Below are 21,970 nucleotides of genomic sequence, written 5' to 3'. Positions count from 1 at the left end.
TTCTTTGAAAAAATTCAAAAAAGTTTAAAAATAAATATTATAACAATTGACACTTTTCTATGATACATCTTCACTGATATTTTAACTGTTAACAATAAATATTTTTACCTATTTGAAGAAATTCAAAAAAGTTCACAAATAACGATTATGACAATTGTCACTTATGGTACATCTTCACTTTTAATAAAACATGTTTAAATTTTTACCTATTTTCTTTGAAAAAATTTAAAAATAACAATTATGAAAACTATCACTTTCTATGGTACATCTTCACAATTTTAATTTAACTTGTTTATTTAAAAAAAATTTCACAAATAACTGTTATAATTCCGAACTTACTCAGGGTGTTTAATCAGTATTGGGAGAGCAATTTAAGAATTATAGGTTTGTTAAATCTTTCTAAAATTAAATAAAAGATTAATTCTAATAATAATGATGTTTAATTACTTACCCTTGAGTACCTAAAATATATATGTCATTTCGCTTAATAATTATAATTTATCAAATTGTATGTTTACCTTTTCTTTATTAACTCTTTCCTTTGGTTTTATTAATTTTATTTCCAAATATCGTTCGTTAAAAATAATAACATAAATTTCGCAGAATCCAAAATTATTCAAAACTGAACTTTTTTGAATTAACAATGTATATATATATATATAAAAAAATTAAACAATTTTCGAAGAATTAAATATATAAAATTTGCATATTTGAATATATATATAAAATTTATAGAAAAATATTATGTTCAATTTAAGATTATTTACATAGACAAATTACCCCAAAAATATTATCTTCGTCTACCATTTATTTATGAATAATCACTTTTCAAAATTAACATTCGAATTTGCATATACAACACCTCCTTCCTTTAGATCTCCCTTGCCCCCGAAGTGTTCGCTGATTCAACCATATTTCGCATCGGTAAATTCGTATTATTGTTCGCTGTCAACTCTACACTGGGACAATATCGTAACTTGTGTCCTCCCCCACAAGCCCAACATTCCACTCTCCTTCTTGTGTTATATGGTGCTATCCTGTGAACCCCTCTCGTTGGCGTCTCTTGTAGCCAATCTCCATATCTTTGTTTGGCTTCGTTCCTAGCGGCTTCTACCCATCTGTTGGACTCTTCTGAACCGTCAACCTCTCGGACCTCTATCTTCATTATTTTGTTACCCACTCTAACATAGGAGGCCATCTAAATCAAATACTTTATACACATATATATATATATTCTTCGACTTTCTTCTCTAACTCTTTATAAAATATAACTCTCCTAATTAAGTCTAACATCCCTTTTATTTCCTACAACGTATGATTCTCCTACTACGTCTATCATCACGTTATTCCTTTCCAAATTATGATTCTCCTACTATGTCTATCATCAATTTATTCCTTTCTAAATTATGATTCTCCTACTATGTCTATCATCAATTTATTCCTTTCTAAATTATGATTCTCCTACTATGTCTATCATCAATTTATTCCTTTCTAAATCTTCGTATATTTCTCATCTCTCTCTAAGGCCTTAAGCTTCTACACCTTACTTGCTTCAGGTGCCTTGTAAAGGTTCCTTCTTGTCCTTCAATCTTTACTTCTACTTTTTTCTTTCCTATATTTTTGCTTATTACCCCCTTCCCCCATTTAATAGGCCCATCAAACAACAATACCCACACCAAACTTCCTACTGGAAATCTTTCACTCTCTGCTTGTTCTCTCCTTATCACTTTTTCCTTTAAAAAATCTAATTCTGATCTCGTCTTTCTTCCTAAAAATATTTCCGCTGGTGACTTTCCTTTTGCTGTTTCCGTACTGTTGTATGCTAACAATGATAACCACCATTGCCCTTCTCCATATTTTGCCTTTTTCAACCAACTCTTTACTAAAGCTACCATTCGTTCAGCTTGTCCATTGCTTCTTGGGTAATAAGGTGGTGATAATAAATGTCTAATATTCCACCTATCACAAAATTTATCAAATGCTCTACCTTTAAACGCTGGACCTCCATCTGATACTATCGTCTTCATTAAACCATATTTGCCTACAAAATCCTTTATCTTGTCTAAAGCTACTCTTGTTGATAAACCTGAAACTTGCTGACAATCTATCCATTTTGAACCTGCATCTACCATGATAAAAAATCTTTTCTTCTCATATTCTAAAAAATCTACGTGTATTCTTTCGCATGGAATGTCTGTCTTTGGCCATTTATCTTCCTTATTCTTTGCTGGAACATTAGCCCACATGTTACAGGTTTCACAGCTCCTTGTTAACTCTTCTATTTCCTTATTCATCTTAGGCCACCACATATATTCTCTTGCTTTATTTTTCATTCTTTCTATGCCTTGATGACCTGAATGTATTACATCTAAGGTTTCCTTTCTTAATTTATTCGGTATCACTAATCTATATCCTCTCAATAAACAATTGTCTTCTATATTTAATTCACTCTTAACTTTTTTAAACGCTTTATCTTCATTTCATTCTATATCTCCTTTTAAACAACTTTAATTCTTATTAATTCTTCATCTTTTTGGGATATCTTATCTACTATATCAAATGTTATAGGTTTTTCTCTTGTATCTATTCTCACCGCTCTTATAATATTACAATTTACATTTTCTTCTTCTTCTATATATTCTAAACTATTGATTACTGGTTCTATGTCTTCAATGTCTTTATTAAACAATCTTGATAAAATGTCCGGTAAGCAATTTTGTTTACCTTCTCTGAATTTTATTTCAAAATCGAAATTACCAACTAAAATTAGCCATTTTTGCAACCGGGGTGAAATCATAAGTTCCTTATTCTCTTTTTTAAATAAATCTACCAACGGTTTATGGTCCGTATACAATAAAAACCTTTTTCCTATCAGATATTCCTTACATTTCGTAAGCCCGAATTTTACTGCTAGAGCCTCTCTTTCTATCGTTGAGTAATTTTTCTCAGTGCTATTAAATCGTCTCGATAAAAATAAAACAGGTTTCTCCACATTATCTATCATCTGCAACAAAACTCCTCCTATACCTTCATTAGAAGCATCTACTGCTAAAATAATATTTAATTTCTCATTAAAACAACTTAAAATAGGCTTCTCTACCATCTTTATTTTCAACTTTTCGAAACTTTTCTCCTGTGCTTCTCCCCATTCAAACTTTTTATTTTTCTTTAATAAATCATACAACGGTGTAGCAATTTCTGCAAAATTTTGAACAAACCGATGATAATAATTTGTTGCTCCTAAAAACGCTTGTACCTCCGCTTTATTATTCGGGGCTCTCATATTCATGATCTTATCTATATTCTTTCCAATTGGCGTAATCCCATTTCCCTTTATAACATGTCCTAAATACTTTATTTCTTTTACTCCAAAAACGCTCTTCTTCAAATTAGCTTTTAAACCATTTTCTACTATAATATTTAACACTTTAACTAATCTCGAATTGTGTTCTTCTTCTGTTCTACCAGATATCAAAACATCATCTAAATAATACATTATTCCTTTTATTCCTTGAAATAACGCCGTCATCGTTCTTTGAAATATTGGCGCTGATATTTTCAAACCAAAAGGTAATCGACAGAATGCAAACAAACCTCTATGAGTTGTAATCGTTAGTATCTTACTTGTCTTTTCACTCACCTTAATTTGCAAATACGCATTCGAAAAATCAATCTTTGAAAACAGGGTGTCTCCTCTTAAATTCGCTAGCAGTTGTTCTATTCTAGGTAGTGGATACTTTTCATTTATTACGCACTTATTAACTGTTACTCTATAGTCTATACACAATCTTAAACTGTTATCTGGTTTTCTTATGGGCACTAAAGGTGTTGCCCATTCACTATGCACTATTGGTTTTATTATTCCGTCTTTTAACCATTTATCTAATTCTTTATCTATCTCTTCTATCCAAGAAAACGGTAATCTTCTTATGCCGCAAAACTTAGGCCTATAATTTTCTTCTAATCGTATATCTACTTCAAAATTTTTCAGAGTACCTAATTCTTCTTTAAAGACTTCCTTATACCTATTCAAAATAATCTTTATTTCTTTGTCAAAAATATCTTCAACAACATTCTGGTCTACCATATTATTAATTTCTTGTTTAATTTCGACTGAATTTACCTCTATAGTCTTTATATCTCTTGTTTTCTTAATTTCTTCTAAGTTGCTTCTATATTTAATCAAAAATTCTGGTGTTCGATTTTTAAGTTCATCTAGAACTATCTCTTGATTGACTCTTAAACAAGGTAACTCAGTCTTCTCTTTAACCTCACTTCTTATTATCTCTTTAGTTGTTTTGTTGTTCTCTTGTATATTTTCGAATAAAGACCACCACTTATAATCCGGTCCTATCTTCTTAATGTCATTCCAACCTAAAATTGGTTCCGTATTTATTGTCGTTATCCATAACTTTATTTCCTTCTTTATATCTATCAATTTTATTATATAAAAACCAAGAATTTTAATCATGCTCCCATCTATCTGTCTCACCTTTATTTTCTTTGTGATGAATCTATCTTTTGAAAAATATTTATTAAATTCTTTTACACTCATTAAACTAATTTCGGCTCCTGTATCTAATAAAAAGCTAATTTCCATTTCACCTCTATTTTTCCTTATAATATTTTCCAACTCCATCTTGCATATGTTTTCTGTTTCGAAATTTTTTTTATCATTTATCTTATATTTATTCAAATATTCTAAATCATTTATATTATTATCATTTATTCCTAATTTACAATTAAATTTATAAAAATCAGATATACTATTACTATTATAATTTATATACTTATTCTCTCTTTTATATAGTCATCTGTTACATGTTTCCTGAACATGTCCTTTTAGTCCACATTTTAAACATATTAAACTATTATCTGCAAAACTTCTACAATTTGTTACTAAATGGCCTTTCCGTCCACATCTCGTGCAATTTAAATGTCCAGTTAAATCACATTGCCTCGAAATGTGTCCGAACTTTCCACAACTGTAACATTTAATTGTCCCTACATTATTTATTTGACTTATATTACTTTCTTTTCTTATAGCGTTCTTTATTCTTTCTAAATCTTTATTTTCCAATCTTATTACCGAAGTATTTCTACCTATTATTAATCCTATCGAGAAACTTAAAATTAATAACAAAATTATAATTATACCTATATATTCAAAAACTAAACTTAATAAATTAATCTGTGTAATATACATTATAAAGTACTCAATAACCACTTAATTAATAAAATTTTAAATAATTTAAAAAAATTGTATACATATAAAATTACTACTATCATAAATAAAAGTAATAATAATTTATATACCATAAAATAAATCTGTTTTTACCTTTTAATTCCTACGTGAATATCTAAAGGTCCCTGATTTATTTCGGTCCAAATTGTTATAATTCCGAACTTACTCAGGGTGTTTAATCAGTATTGGGAGAGCAATTTAAGAATTATAGGTTTGTTAAATCTTTCTAAAATTAAATAAAAGATTAATTCTAATAATAATGATGTTTAATTACTTACCCTTGAGTACCTAAAATATATATGTCATTTCGCTTAATAATTATAATTTATCAAATTGTATGTTTACCTTTTCTTTATTAACTCTTTCCTTTGGTTTTATTAATTTTATTTCCAAATATCGTTCGTTAAAAATAATAACATAAATTTCGCAGAATCCAAAATTATTCAAAACTGAACTTTTTTGAATTAACAATGTATATATATATATAAAAAAATTAAACAATTTTCGAAGAATTAAATATATAAAATTTGCATATTTGAATATATATATAAAATTTATAGAAAAATATTATGTTCAATTTAAGATTATTTACATAGACAAATTACCCCAAAAATATTATCTTCGTCTACCATTTATTTATGAATAATCACTTTTCAAAATTAACATTCGAATTTGCATATACAACAATAACTATTATGGGAATTGTCATTTTTCTATGGTGCCTCTTCACTGAAATTTTAATTTAACATGTTTACAAAACACATTTTTACCTTTTTACTTTAAAAAGATTCAAAATAATTCAAAAATAACGATTATGACAATTGTCATTTTTCTATGGTACATCCTAATTTAAATTATAATTTAACATGTATATTTTTACCCATTTGATCCAATAAAATTATTAAAATAACTAATATGAGATTTGTGACTTTTCTATGGATTATATTCTCTAATATCTCAAGTAGTTCGACAAAAATTTGAATTAGTCCATTAAGCAAGTAGACTAAATGGGTAGACTAACTAACAACTTAGTCGTTTTAGTCTACTAATAGACTTATTTAGTTGCCAAGGTTTTTAGTCGATTAACAATGTTAAAGTTGAAATTTTTTGAATAAAAAGAATTTTTTATTTTATGATTTTAATATTAAAATGTGAGACGAATATTAAAATTATTGTTAACGAACTTGAATGTACTGAGAATATTATTGTTAATTTTAATTTTGCATATAAAAATTTTTTGAATATTAATTTATTTTTGTGAATATTTAATCTGTTAACATATATAAACCCCGAATTTGTGAATCGATAATAATTCATTTTTTTTGTCTTATTGAATAAATTTGGAACTCCATAGTTTGGATTATTAAAATTGGATTACTAAAATTGGATTACTAAATAAACGTACTCAGGGACCTCAGATCTTCAGTCTAATAAGTATACAATACAATTATATCTAAAAGAAATAAAGTGTGAAGAAAAGTCAAATTGGTTATACGATCGTATTTAAGGTAAAAGATTTTGTATTTAATGTCATATTCTTGTTATGTATGTATAATAATATTAGTTAGTTTTCTTTACGTAATTAATTTCGGTCGTATTATTAAATTATTTCTTATTAAGGATTTAGTAAATTCATTATAATGTACATTAGTCAAATGATTTTAAGGAATCTTTTAGTAGAAAATATAATGTTAATAATTTTGGCGGTTATGGTATGGCTTTTATATTAGGTTCAATTATAGGAAGAAATACGACTTACGTTAGGATAGAGAGTAAAGAGTTAGAAAATATTAAGAATATATTAAGAGAGGAAGATAAGAAAGGAAATATAGACAACTTCAGACTAACGGATAATTACAGGCAGATAATTTGCTATAGTTGTGGTCAGCCGGGCCACATGTCACGCCAATGTGAGTTAACGAAGAATCTAAGATGCGCGAGGTGTGGCAAGAATGGCCATGTGGCTATAAGATGCAGAGTAAACAATTTGATTTTAAGGTGCAATAGTTGTGGCAAGAGGGACACACACAAGAAAATTGCAATAAATGACTAAGAGAGAGATATAATTTTAATGATAAATATTGTAATAATAATAATTTTTCTAATGTTTATATTTTAATTCAAGTAAGAATAGATATTTTAATTTTAATGATAAATTTTGTAATAATAATAATTTTTCTAATGTTTATAATTTTAATTCAAGTAAGAATAGATATTTTAATTTTAATAAGTTTTGTTATAATAATAATTTTTCTAATGTTGATAATTTTAATTCAAGCAAATAAATATTTTCATGATAAATTTTGTAATAATAATAATTTTTCTAATGGTGATAATTTTTATTCAAGTAAGAATAAGTATTTTAATGTTAATGATAAATCCTGTGATGATAATGAGTGTTTTAATGCTGATAATTATAGTTTGAGTAATAATAATAGAAGTATAGGTAAAAGGAGAGATATAAAGATAGAAAGTAGGAATTTTGAAATATATAGAATAAAAGGTTCAACTTGTGTAGATGTACGAAAAATCAAATTGGATGATTTTTTAATGAAAAATAGATGTCCGAGAGTCAAGATAAAGGCTGAAGAAGCAGAGATATGTTTTTTATTAGATACAGGAGCTGAAATTAGTTTGATGAGTATTAAGGATTTTATGAGATTTTGGCCAGAAGAAGAATTTGTTGTAAAAAAGATAAGAGCCAAACAATTAGATGGTAGTGTTGTGAAAATTTTAGGTTATTATAGGTTAAGGTTACCAGGAGTTAATAAATATATAAATTTATGGATAACTACGTTGAAGGTTGAGCCAATTGTAGGATGGTGCGATATAAGAACGATAGGTTCGGTTTATAATTGGTGGAATTTTTTTGAAACTATCTCTGTATGTAATGGTGTAAATAGTTAAATAATAAAGAGTGATGTCGATAAATTTAAGTTACCTAGTATAGAAGATAAGCAAGAGATAGTTTTCGATAAACTTAGAAATCGAACACGTTTTTGATTAAATATAGAGACAAAGAGAATAAGATTTCAAGAGATATAAAGTCTTTAGAGGTAACACCCGTTGAAATCAACAAACAGATAATTAAGAAAACAGTAGAACAGGAAGAGATTATCGAAAATAAATACAGCCATGAAATAAGTATGATTGTAGATCAATACTTGGAGGTCTTTAAAGAAGAGATAGGGACGCTAAAAGATGTTGAAGTAGATATAAAATTATTGGAAAATTACCAGCCTAAATTTTGTGGAGTACGGAGGTTGCCTTTTTCTGGTTAAAAGAAGTCGATAAGGAATTAAATAAATGGTTAAAGGAAGGCATAATACGACCTATAGTGCATAGCGATTGGGCGATACCGTTAGTCCTCATTAGAAAAGCAGATAATAGTTAAGATTATGCATAGATTATAGAGTTTCGTTAAATCCATTGATTAGCACAGTTAGTTATCCATTACCGAGGATAGAGCAATTATTGGCAAATCTAGAAGGAGCAACAATTTTATCTAAGATTGATTTTTCTAACGCTTATTTACAGATTAAAGTGAACGAGAACACGAGTAAGATGTTGACAATTACGACGCATAGAGGATTATTTGCATTTGGTCGCTTACCATTCGGTTTGAAAGATTAGGCTGCGATATTTCAGAGAACCATGACTTCTTTATTTCAAGGATTGGAAAGAATTATGTATTATTTAGATGATGTTTTAATATCAGGTAGAACCGAAGAAGAACATAATTCTAGATTAATTAAGGTGTTAGATATAATATTAGAGAATGGTTTAAAAGCTAATATGAAGAAAAGCGTTTTCGGAGTAAGAGAAATAAAGTACTTAGGATATTTTATAAAAGGAAACGTAATTACTCCGATTGCCAAGAATATAGACAAGATTTAGAGCGCCAAATAATAAGTCTGAATTACAGTCGTTTTTAGGAGCTACAAATTATTACCATCGTTTTATTCAAGATTTTGCTGAAATTGCTACACCATTATATAGTCTATTAAAGAAAAATAAAAGGTTTGAGTGGGGAGCAGCACAGGAAAAAAGTTTTGAAAAATTGAAAATAAAGTTGATAGAGAAACCTATTTTGAATTGCTTTAATGAGGAATTATATTGTTTTAGCAGTGGACGCCTCTAATGAAGGTATAGGAGGGGCTTTATTACAAATAATTGATAATGTAGAAAGACCGATTTTATTTGTGTCAAGACAGTTTAATAAGGCTGAAAGAAATTATTCAACTATAGAAAGGGAAGCCTTAACAGTCAAGTTTGGTTTAACCAAATGTAGAGAGTATTTGTTAGGCCGATGATTTTTGTTATATACGGATCACAAACCGCTGGTAGGGCTTTTTAAAAGAGATAATAAGTAGTTGATGATGTCACCAAGGTTACAGAAATGGCTTATGTTGTTAGGGAATTTTGATTTCGAAATAAGATTCAGAGCGGGTAAACAAAATTGTTTACCAGATATATTATCGAGATTGTGTGATAAGGACTTGGAAGGCAAGGATATAGAGCCAATAATAAATAGTTTAGAATATAGTGAAGAAGAGGAACTAAATAGTAATGTGATAAGAGCTTTAAAGGTAGACACAAGAGAAAGGCCGATAACTTTAGAGCTAGTAGACAAGATTTCCCAGCAGGAAGAAGAATTAATGAGAATTAGAGCCTGTTTGAAGGGAGATAAAGAATGGGAAGGTAGAGACCAGGCCTTTAAAAACAGTAGAAGTGAATTGAATATAGAAGGCAATTGTTGAGGATATCGTTTAGTGATACCAAGTAGGTTAAGGAAAGACATGTTAGCAGCCGTACATACGGGACATCAGGGCATAGAAAGAATGAAGAATAAGGCAAGGGAATACATTTGGTGGCCCAGAATGAATAATGAAATTGAAAAATTAGCTAAGAGTTGTGAAACATGTAATAAGTGTGCGAATGTACCTGCAAAGGTTAGGGGAGACAAATGGCTAAAGGCAGATGTACCATGTGAAAGAATACACGTAGATTTTTTAGAATATGAAAGGAAGAAGTATTTCATAATGGTAGATGCGGGTTCAAAATGGATAGATTGTCAACAGGTATCTGGTCTGTCGACGAAAGTAGCATTGAATAAGGTAAAAGACCGTAAGTAAATATGTTAATGAAGACCTTAGTATCAGATGGTGGTCCAGGATTTATAGGCAGAGCATTTGACAAATTTTGTGATAGATGGAAGATTGAGCATTTATTAGCACCACCACATTACCCAAGAAGTAATGGACAAGCAGAGAGAATGGTAGCTATAGTTAAGAGTTGGTTAAAAAAGGAAAAATATGGAGAAGGATAATGATGGTTATTTCTATTAGCGTACAACAATATCAAGAGAAGCAAAGGATACTCACCAGCATAGATATTTTTAGGTAGAAAAATATAACTGAATTAGATTTTCTGAAAGAAAGATGTTATAATTAATGATAGATTTAAAATCGGAAGCCTAGTATGGATACTACTTTTTGATGGCCCAGTTAAATGGGGGAAAGGTATAGTGACGAAGAATATAGGAAGAAAGAAGGTTGAGGTAGAAATTGAAGGAAGAGTAGGAATAGTTTCGAGGCATATTAAACAATTAAGACCTAGGTGTATAGGTTAGGAATATAAGACGGTATGAATCGATTAAATTGCTTTGATTTGGGAATGCTGATAGACATAATTGATTTGTTTTTTAAACAAGTCTGCGAGTTATGAGAATCATGATGTTGGGAATGCTGATAGACTTAACTGATTTGTTTTTGTAACAAGTCTGTGAGAGTTATGATAATCATAATGCCGACGTATGATGTACACAATTATGGGAATAGGTCGGCTGAAGGGAGGAACAATTTGATATTACATCTGACATAAGGTAAGAGAGAGGTATAAGTTAGTACGAGAATAATTATGAGTATTTAGAATTAGGAAGTAGGTGAATACTATGAGATAAATAAATGATAATATATAGTATATAATTAGCTTAATTCCGTTATAGATGGGTTCTTATGTTCGAGTGGGCAACTTTATTATTAAGTTAGAAATTAGGATGGTTTATGGATCGGCAGAATCTAGAAGATGGGTAGACGCAGCCAGAGAAGAGGCGCAGACCAGGTATGGAGATATGACGGTAGACAGACCCGCAGGCTGGTCATACAATCGAAGAAGAGAATGGGATTGGGGAACAAGAAGAATGTCGTGTTGATATTGTGGGGGGGGGGATCATATTTTACGGAGGTTTCCCACGATTAGTGTGCAATCAATAACATATTAGCAGTACAGGAGGAGGAACCGATGGGAAGACAAGGTAGCTGTTTATGAGTGGTAGAATCAAGTCGAAGTGAAAAGGTGTTAAAGTTATGAAGTTTTTTGAATGAAAAGAATTTATTATTTTATGACTTGAATATTAAAATGTGAGACGAATATTAAAATTATTGTTAGCGAACTTGAATGTACTGAGAATATTATTGTTAATTTTAATTTTGCATATAAAATTTTTTGAATATTAATTTTTTTTTTGTGAATATTTAATCTGTTAACTTATATAAACCTCGAATTTGTGAATCGATAATAATTCATTTTTTTTGTCTTATTGAATAAATTTGGAACTACATAGTTTGGATTATTAAAATTGGATTACTAAAGTATTAATTTATTAACATTAATATTTATCTTTCTATTCCTACCAAAAACATCGAAATTTAACAAACACTACTCGATGTCAATTTTTAACTTAGTAAAAATAATACATTTTTTAACGTAGTACTATTAATAAATTTAACAACATAAAATTATATTAATTTATTTAATATATTTTTAATAAAAATAACAAGGAAAGCAATAGCATTCTATTATTAAAAATTATTAATTTTAAACTGATAAAAATTTAAAAAAAATATTCTAAACATAGACTTAAGTAATTTTGTTATTTAAGCTAGTCAAACACTTAAAACAACGATCGAATAACATAAAAACCTATTTGATTCAAATATAATAAATCTAAAATATTCTGATACGATTAAAATATTTGCCAGGAGAATTACTTTCAACTGTGCATAATATTCTGATTCAATAATACTTTGCCAAACAATTTACAATAATTGTAAGGTTCAATGAATTTGATTTAGGTAAAGCTTTAAAAATTCGGGTATGTAACGGAGATATTAATTGAAACGATTAATAATTAGTTTTATATCTATTGCATATTTAATCCAAACAACAACCAATATATTATAATATTTTTGATTAAATAATTAATTTTGTAACAAGTTTTTAAAACATTATTTTCAACATATTTAACAAATATCACATCTGATAAATCAATGAGGCGAATGGAGCAATATATTCATAATTTTCGTTTCTTCCGTCGATTGATTAAAGTCGTTTATCTGGCTGATATAAAATATAGATATATTTATATAAGGGTGAATAATTATTATCAACAAGTATTTTTACTATGATATTATTTATATTTTGAAAAATTAAATTATATATTCCGCTTCCCTCTTTTCTAGATACTCAAACCAGCGTAAAACCAGTCGATCTTTTTAAAAAAGTAACGATCCTTTTCTTATTTTATATATATTCTGAAGAAAATTTATGCTCGATGCAAATAACTAATATAAAAATAAATTAAATAGTGTAAATTTATTGTAAAGAATAATATAATATATATAATCCCAAAATCAAAACACGATCGTTTTCGTATCTCCCTAATGTATTTAAAATTTAATGTAATGTTAATTTTTTGCTATCTACGAGAGTCGAACCACAAACTTGCTTAAAGCATACACCAACTTGAATATAATTAAATTTAAAATATTAATTATATATATATATTAATTAATAGCTGATATTTTTAAAATGCCGTTTATTACCATAACTAGCTGAAGGTGTTGAAGGGTAATTATTTAGTTTATGTTTATGGTACTAAATATATTTTATTAATAAATTTTATAAAAATATTAAATTTAGGAGAAAAAGAGGGAAAATTGTTGCATACACAGTGAGCATTAAGAGTATTAGAAATATCAAAATTTAAATTTGAGATGGAAATCATATTGGATAAAATTTAAAATAGAGATGCTTGAAGATTTTTGAATTTTAAATATGGGTTAGACATTGGCCTGAAATTTTTTTTTGCAGTAGGCCTGATCAAAAAACCAAATGCAACTTTTATATTCTGATTTTATTTTTAAATGAATTATGACTTTTACATATTTTATTTCAGTTCTTAACTCCCAAAATTATTATGGTCTGAGCTTGAGAAGATTTTCTCAACATGATCATGAGCATGAACCTGTTGGGAATTTTTTTTATATTAGATATTGCATAATATTTATATGGGTATCAGGTAAAAGCTAATTTAAATATGTTTTTACTCAAAAAATAGTATTCACTATTAGTCCTAATGAGTTGGTCTTGGTCTGAAGTAGGATTGAGCGGGATTAAAAAGAATAAAAAATGAATATGGTTTTTAGAAATTTACCTATCTCCAGGCTTGAGAAAAAAATTTCAAAATTATTACGCGTTGGCCAGGTTTGAGAAAAATTTTTTAAAAATTATTATGGGTGGGGCTGGGCTTGGAAAATATTTTTATCAATTATATTGGACTGGCGTAAGGAAAATTTTTCAAAATTATTATCAGCTTGGACGCTTGGGAATTCTTTTATCAAGTATGGATCAGACATTGAAACAAATTTTTTTTACAGGCCTGGGGACCTGGCCTGAAGTGGAAAGGGGGTTATAAATAATAAAAAGATATTATTTTTAATAACAGGTAACAACTATCATAAAAGTAGGGAGAAAAATAACTAATTACCCCTCAACCCCCTCATTCTTGATGGGTTATTAGCTAGTAATATTATATTTATTTATAATCAAAATTAACCTTTAATAATAAAAAAATTTCTAAATTATCATTCAAACATCCATGCCTTTCATTAAGAAAATGTTAACTTTACTAAACAAGCACTCCATGCGTAGGTGTTATATTCAATAAAAAAAAAATTTAAATTTACATAAATATAAATACTAAAAATAATCGAATCATTTGAATAAAAAAAATTTGATTCGATTAACACATTATCAGCTCTTTGTTTAGATTATTAAAAATTTGTTTTTGCAAAGAAATTAATGTGTTTGGCAATATAATTTTTAATTAGTTATGCTTTTTCTTTATACAATGAAAGAGGGATATTTATTAAGATGTTGAAACAAAATAAATTAACTTATTTTTTTGGTTGACGTTTCTTATTTATTTTTTTATGTAATTTTAATAAAGGATTTGTTGTTTTTAAGATTAGTTAATTTTCTATATTATTTTTATCTAAAAAATTTTTTTGAAGTATTTTTTGCGTCTATATAAGGGCTGGAGGCGGGGGTAAAGCATTTTGCCTACAAATTTATTGAAGGTAGGATAAATTTTTCGGGATTATCAATTAAATTTTTAGAAGAAATAGTGCAAGGTATATTAATATAAAAATTAAAATCGAAATGTATATAATTACTAGCTAATAACCCGTCAAGAATGACGGGGTTGAGGAGTAATTATTTAGTTTGTGCATATGGTACTAAATATACTTTATATTAAAATTTAGGAGAAAAAGAGGTAAAATTGTCGCAATGTAACCCGTGAACATTAAGGGTATTAGAAATATCAAAATTTAAATTTGGGATAGGAATCATATTGGGTAAAATTAAAAATAGAGATGCTTCAAAATTTTTGAAATTTAAATACGGAACAGACATTGGCCTGAAATTTTTTTTCTGAAACCTAGCCAACCCATAATAATTTTGTAATTTTTTCCCAAGCCTGGAGATAGGTAAATCTCTGAAAACCATATTGTTTGGAAAAATTTTTCAAGCCCGCTATAGACCATATTAATTTTGTTAGTTGAGAATAGGCCTAAAACGAATTATTTGTTATTTGATTCGATTCTTATTTTACCAATACGAATAACACAATTATTCGATTCGAATATGAATAATGAGGAAAATTATTCGTATTATTCGAAAATATTTTATTGCAAGTAAAATAAATCTCGATTTTATAAACTCTAACAGTGCGATTGAGAAAATAGAAACTTATTATAACTTAACAAATATTCACACTATAATATCAACAATACTGGATCCTAGACTAAAAATGTAATTTTTTGAGCAACTACTAACTACATATAACATAGACACGAAAAATCTATTAGAAAAATTTAAAGATGTATATAATGATTACAAAATAAAATATAATATCAAATCAACATCAGTTAACCCAATAGTACAGTCGAACGTGGATAGAATTTTTAAACAAAATAACATCGCATCAGTATGTGAGGTGGAGACATATCTTAACGAAATAAGAATCAGTTCAAATAAGAGTCCCTTAGAATGGTGGAGATTGCATGGGGATCGTTTTCCTGTGTTGTCGAAAATGGCAACTGATATATTGTCAATTCAGGGATTTTCGGCTTCATGTGAGCGGTTGTTCTCAATAGGAACAAATATGATAATGAAAATAGAATGTCTTTGAAGGAGGAAACTATTAGAAAGACTTTATGCTTAAAAAATTGGATATTATCAAATTCGGATTTACTATAATTTTATATTTTTGTGTATTATTTTCTATTTTTATAAAATGAGATTATTGTACATTTTTAGAAAATTTTAATAAAATTTGAATATTAGATTGAAGAAATAGTTTAAATATTTTTTTATAAGCAATTCTAATTCTAAAAATCGGATATTTTGGTCAATTTGTTTGGTTAACGTTATATGAAATCATTGGGTTTTATTTCGTTTATTTTCTATAAATTTTTATATTGTAATGACAATTAGTTTAGAGAATCCTTAAAAGTGTCATCTTTAAACATCTGTAAAAATTTTTATAAGCTTTAGAAAAATTTTCGAATCGAATCTAAACGAATAATGATTTTATTATTCGTACGAATACGAATAGCGCAATTATTCTACGAATAATAGTATTATTCGATTCGATTCGTTTTTTTGTAGGCCTAGTTGAGAACTGAAATAAAATATATAAAAGTCATAATTCATTTAAAAATAAAATCAGAATATGAAAATTGCATGGACTTGGTTTTTTAATCAGGCCTGGCGATTTCTGGGAAAAAAATTTTCGCCAATGTCTAGCCCGTATTTAAAATTAAAAAATTCAAGCATTTCTATTTTATATTTTACCCAATATGATTTATATCACAAATCTAAATTTTATTCTAAATATAAAATTAAATTTAAGACATTTTTATTAAATTACAATAAAAATAAATGGCAAAATTTTATGAAAGTTGGTTTTTTGATCAGGCCTGGCTATGTCTGCAAAAAAAATTTTCAGGCCAATGTATAACTCATTAAATTTTATCCAATATGATTTCCATCACAAATTTAAATTTTGATATTTTTAATACATGCTCCGATATACAGCAACAATTTTACCTCTTTTTCTCCTAAATTTTAATATTTATATAAAATTTATTAATAAAGTATAATTAGTACCATACATACAAACTAAATAATTACCCTTCAACCCCGTCAGCTAGTATGGTAATAAAAGGCAAAATTTTAAAAATATCAGCTATTAATTAATATTTCAAGTTGGTGCATGCTTAAAACATACGCCTTTGAAACGGGAGGTTTGTGGTTCGACTTTCGCAGAGAGCAAAAAAATAATATTACACTATATAGTCTCCTTAAATTTTAAATACATTAGAAAGATACGAAAACGATCATGTTTTGATTATGGAGATTATATATATTAGATTAATAAAATATATAAAAATATTAAAACTAAACATTTAATTCAATATTTTCGAAAGTATCTATATTACGACACCTAAACAGTATTTCAATTTTTTTATTTCCTTCTACCCGCATTATGAAATTGCAACAAGTATGTTCTGTTTCTGACGGTGCTAATTGATTTGTTTCATCATGAATATATACACATACTTTTAGAATATTCATTTTTAAAAGAAGAAATAATAATTTAGTATGAAAGGCCATATGCTCTAATAATAATTGAACTAAGAATTATAGCTCAAAATATGTAAAAAAAATTTATAAATAAAATATCTAAAACTCGGAAGAGATAACATTTTTATTTTAATATCTTAAAACACCTGAAAATATTTCTAAAATATATAAAAATAAAATATTAACCAATATAAAAACAAAGAGGGCGGGTGGGTTAAAGTAAAACTATGGCGGGCGGGTTAAAAATTTACTGTTAAAATTAGATTTTCATCCACGTTGATGTTATATTCATCCATGCAAATCAATTCTAACATGTTTTCGATATATTTTTTACCTAATTAATTTTCGACGAAAACATCTCAGTTATCGTACTTTGGTATTAAAAATGTTGAAATTTCAGGGTATTTTTTTTAATGCTTACTTAGATCATTTTAAGTAACAACAAAGAGAATTCAATTAAAGATTATTAAATTATAAATGCAATGTTTGAAAAAGATAGCATCCACGTCAAAGTTAAACTACAGGTGGGGAAATGTGGCTATTACAGAGGAGAGCATTACCTAATGACATAACAAAATATTTAAATCTTAAAATAACGAGTTTTTGTATAATTTAGCTAGATTTTAGGCTACTTAATTTAGTTTACAATTTATAAACAATTAATTTAAATTACTTTTTTTCATTTATTATTAATGGTTTCACTTTTTATATAAATATCTCACTTGAGTAAAGGGTAGGGTATACTTCAAACGGATATCCTACTATTCTTTGATGGAAACGACATGAAAAAGATTTAAGCTATCAAGATTAACTAGAAAAATATTGGTAATTCCAGAAACCAGTGCTTCTTCAACGAGGAATTATCATTGTTGAAAGGTTTTTAGTATCAATAAATATTAATTTTATATTATTACAAAAATATTTCAATAGATCAAACAAATTATTTATCCGTAATCCAAATTGAATATTTTTTTATACTTAATATAGCTCAGAGACCTGCAGAGGTACCATTTGCACGGCCCGGCCCAGTTTTAAATTTTTTAGGCCCGGCCCGGATATTTTTTAAAAAATTTTTTACGGCCCGGCCAGGATTTAAAAATTTAAGGCCAGGCCCGGATTTAAAAATTTCAGGCCCGGCTCGGAATTTTTAAAAATTATATTCGACCTGATATATACAAAAATTCACCTATGAGGTATTCTACCATATTTTTCAGCGAGTATTATCGCTTATTATTTAAAAAATAATGTAAAAAGCTAATATTTTGAGAATATTATATTGAATTTATAAAAATTATAAAACTGTTATTTTTAAAAATGGATATTTTGAGCATATACTATATTTTATATTGCATTTATAAAAATAAAACTAATATTCATAAAAATGGTAATAATATTTTGAGCATATACTATATTTTATATTGCATTTAAAAAAAATAAAACTAATATTTAATTTATAAAAATGGAAAATATTTTGAGAATATAATATATTGTATTTAATTTAATATTTAATTTATAAAATAAAAATAAATCGCTATTTAAAAAAATGCATGTATAATAAAAAGTATTTTGAAAATATAATCTAATTGCACAATATTAATATAATTTATTTTATAATATAAATTTTTAACAAAAGAAGATAATTGTATTATATAATATTGTAAAAAAAAATAATGAAAAATGTTGGATTAAAAACTTTCATGACTCAAGGTAAATATAATAAATGCAATAAATATTTGACAGTTTGCAAAATAAAAAACCAGCATGATTGACGAAACCCTATACTCAAGAAAGATATTAAAAATTCACAAATTATCATGAAGAAAGAGAAGCATATCTACCTTTTCAGGTTGAAGATTACTTCTTCTTTCTTCAAGAATTCTCGTAGTGGAAAAATTCCGCTCACAACTTGCACTTGAAGCAGGAATTGCCAATTTTGTTAAAATTGGAAATTCGCTTTGATGAGCCGCCCACCACTCTAACAAATTATCTACCTTAAATGTTTCATCTATTTTTTTATTTATGTTATTATAATATTCATCATCGGGTATTGACATATTACCAGAATTACCATCGCCCCATTTGTCATAAAACAATTCAGTTTGTTTAACAACAGTCGTAATTTTACTGGTCGATGGTATTTCATTTACTTCCTGAGCCTCTTGTAATTTAATATAATCTTTTATATAGTTTTCCGTCATCTTGCGATCAGTCCCTGACTACATACGTAATTGCTTGAATTTGGGACAGAGAAAAAGAGAAATAAAATGATACTTGTGTAAAACAAATTTTTCAATTAAAAAATGCTTTATATTAAGTAAAATCAATTTTATTTCTCCTTTTTCGCTTTGAAAGGTATTACAAACTTCAAGAAGTGATATTCCTTTATTTGATTGTTTTGGTAAAATATATTCTAAAAATTTAGATATGAATTATAAAAAAATATATTAATAATACTTGAATATTGGGGCTTATTTAAGATATTCCTTTATTTGATTGTTTTGGTAAAATATGTTGTAAAAATTTAGATATGAATTATAAAAAATATATTAATACTTTGAATAAATTTGCAGGAAATTAATAATTAGATCGATCTGTGGGTGTTAGGTAGTGTTAACCATCACCCAATATTATATTAATCATAACTATAATATAATATAATCTTATAACCATTAACTCATAATGTAAAAATTTTTATAAAAAATATTAAGGCCCGGCCCGGGTTTAACAATTATGCCCGGATATATTTAAAAAAAATTTTTTTAGGCCCGGGCCGGGTCTGCAGGTCTCTGATATAGCTATTTCCTAAATTATAAACTTTTTTGTTAGGAATGTAACACTGAAACTAAATCATTTCTTTTTATTAGATGCTAAATTGAAGAGCTTATTTAAATTTTATATGGGCAGCGTGGGTTAAAAATTTTAGACTAAAGGATAGGAGGACATATTCTATTAAAAAACTATGTGCGGGTTAGGCGAAGAGTTAAGTTTTTTAAAAATATTGGACGGGCAGGCTTTTGGGCTAAAAACCCGTCCATTGCATCTAATACAAATAATGTATAAATATTTTTTAATTAAAAAATTTTAAATAATTTTTTGGTTATCATAGATGAAAATACAAATCCTTAAGCATCATCGATTATTCTTAGGCCCAAAAGATAATACCATTGTTGAAATAAAGAAAATTTTAGCTATGCCAGAGGAGGAACAAATGAAGATTAAGGACATAGCTAAATTTGCTAAAATGTCGAAGGTCTCTATTCATAAAATAAAAAAGAATACATTCTTAAAAATTATTGGTGAGCCTTTAAAAGAATTCACCCTTAAACAAAGAAGGACAAAAATTAAATATGCATCAAATATAGAAAGACAAATTATGGAACTGTTATGGGCTAACAATACTTTCACAGATATCGATATTATTGAGAATTTGCCTTCAGGTTCGCCAAAAAATATAGGAACCATGAGAAAATATATCAAAAATCTGCGATGGTCTAAAAAAAAAGCTGGCAAAGAACCGGATAGCAGGATTACGCCGGGAGCTATCAATATTCAGCAGATTTATCGCCTAAGACTGCTAAACATCTCTATTGAAAAATTATATTTTCTAGATGAAACTGGCATCAATTTACATGTTGTACCTCTCTACCTGGGCAACCACTCAATGTGAGGCCAACAATAGAGGTTCCACCCTCAAAGGGTAAAAATATAAGTGTACTTTGCACCATAGGAATTCGTCGAGTTATACATGATAAAATCGTCGGAGGATCAATGTAAATTGATCCCTGTTTCGTCTAGTGTTGCTAAATTACTCGATTTGAGCCTTAAAGACAGCTTACTCAAGATTTTAGCCAGAAAAATATTGCCAAAGCCTTGAGATTTCGCTAATAGATGTCCAAACCCTTTGTGCCATCTGTGAGCAAAAGCTTCAGGCTTAAGTTATTTTTTTTAGGCTAAAATATTGAGTTAGTTTGTTTCTCCTCTGGCATAACTTAAATTATTATTACGTTGTCAATTTTTTCTTGATTCCAACAATGAGATTCTCTTTTGGGTCTAGGAATAATCGAGGATGAGTAAGGATTTGTATTTTCATCTATGATAACCAAAGAATATTTGTAGAAATGATTGAATTATGATTGATAATATTTCATCACTTCTAATCTGAGATGGGCAAGGTATAATTTACATTTGAAATAATTGGGAATAAAGGAGAGCTATTAGAGTTATTTGAAGGTATATAATCTATATTAAACATTTTAAAATAAAATTATGTAAAATTATTAATTTACTATAAATATCGTTTTTTTTAAGAAAATTTTTTTAATTACAAACTCAAGCATTTTTAAAAATATTGTTCAGTATTTGTTTGTATAACATAAATTAATGTTTAAATATGGCAAAAATAAAAATATAATATGATCATTTTAATTGTTTCAACATCTGGTAAAAAATATCGACCCTTTATTAAAAGAAGAAAATTTGTTTATTCATGTTGACATTAAGATTAGCAAATAAAATTTGAAGTAATTAATAACTTACTTTTAGGTATCTTATGAAGTGGTATGGTGATTACTATTAATCAGGGTTGTTTATTTGACCAGTTAAATATGTTTTGGTCAAATGACAAATATTTGACTGGTGAAATTCAAATAAATATTTTTTAAGTCAATATTAACTTTATTTTGTATATTTTTTAAATTCATTGTTATCCAATAACTAGTGGTTAGTTCTCCG

The 21,970-nt window shown here is 27.4% G+C and overlaps 1 protein-coding gene across 3 annotated transcripts in view; it reads right to left on the bottom strand.

The window, feature by feature from the left end:
• Nucleotides 1-12,515: 12,515 nt before the first annotated feature.
• Nucleotides 12,516-21,970, bottom strand: part of LOC135931300 (pre-mRNA-splicing factor 38B-like) — a 46,427-nt gene continuing 36,972 nt past the window's right edge. For 2 of the 3 annotated variants that reach the window (XM_065468302.1, XM_065468304.1), the window contains exon 10: nucleotides 12,516-12,646. In XM_065468302.1, coding sequence (XP_065324374.1) covers nucleotides 12,574-12,646 — 73 coding nt within the window. In that variant the 3' untranslated portion in view covers nucleotides 12,516-12,573. The remainder of the gene's footprint in view (nucleotides 12,647-21,970) is intronic. The other variant, XM_065468303.1, reaches the window with a different exon arrangement.

Source organism: Gordionus sp. m RMFG-2023, chromosome 1, assembly GCF_954871325.1.
Source record: "Gordionus sp. m RMFG-2023 chromosome 1, tfGorSpeb1-WG-v2, whole genome shotgun sequence".
In the NCBI taxonomy this organism is placed as follows: domain Eukaryota; kingdom Metazoa; phylum Nematomorpha; class Gordioida; order Chordodea; family Parachordodidae; genus Gordionus; species Gordionus sp. m RMFG-2023.
This window is presented reverse-complemented; position numbering and strand designations above follow the sequence as displayed.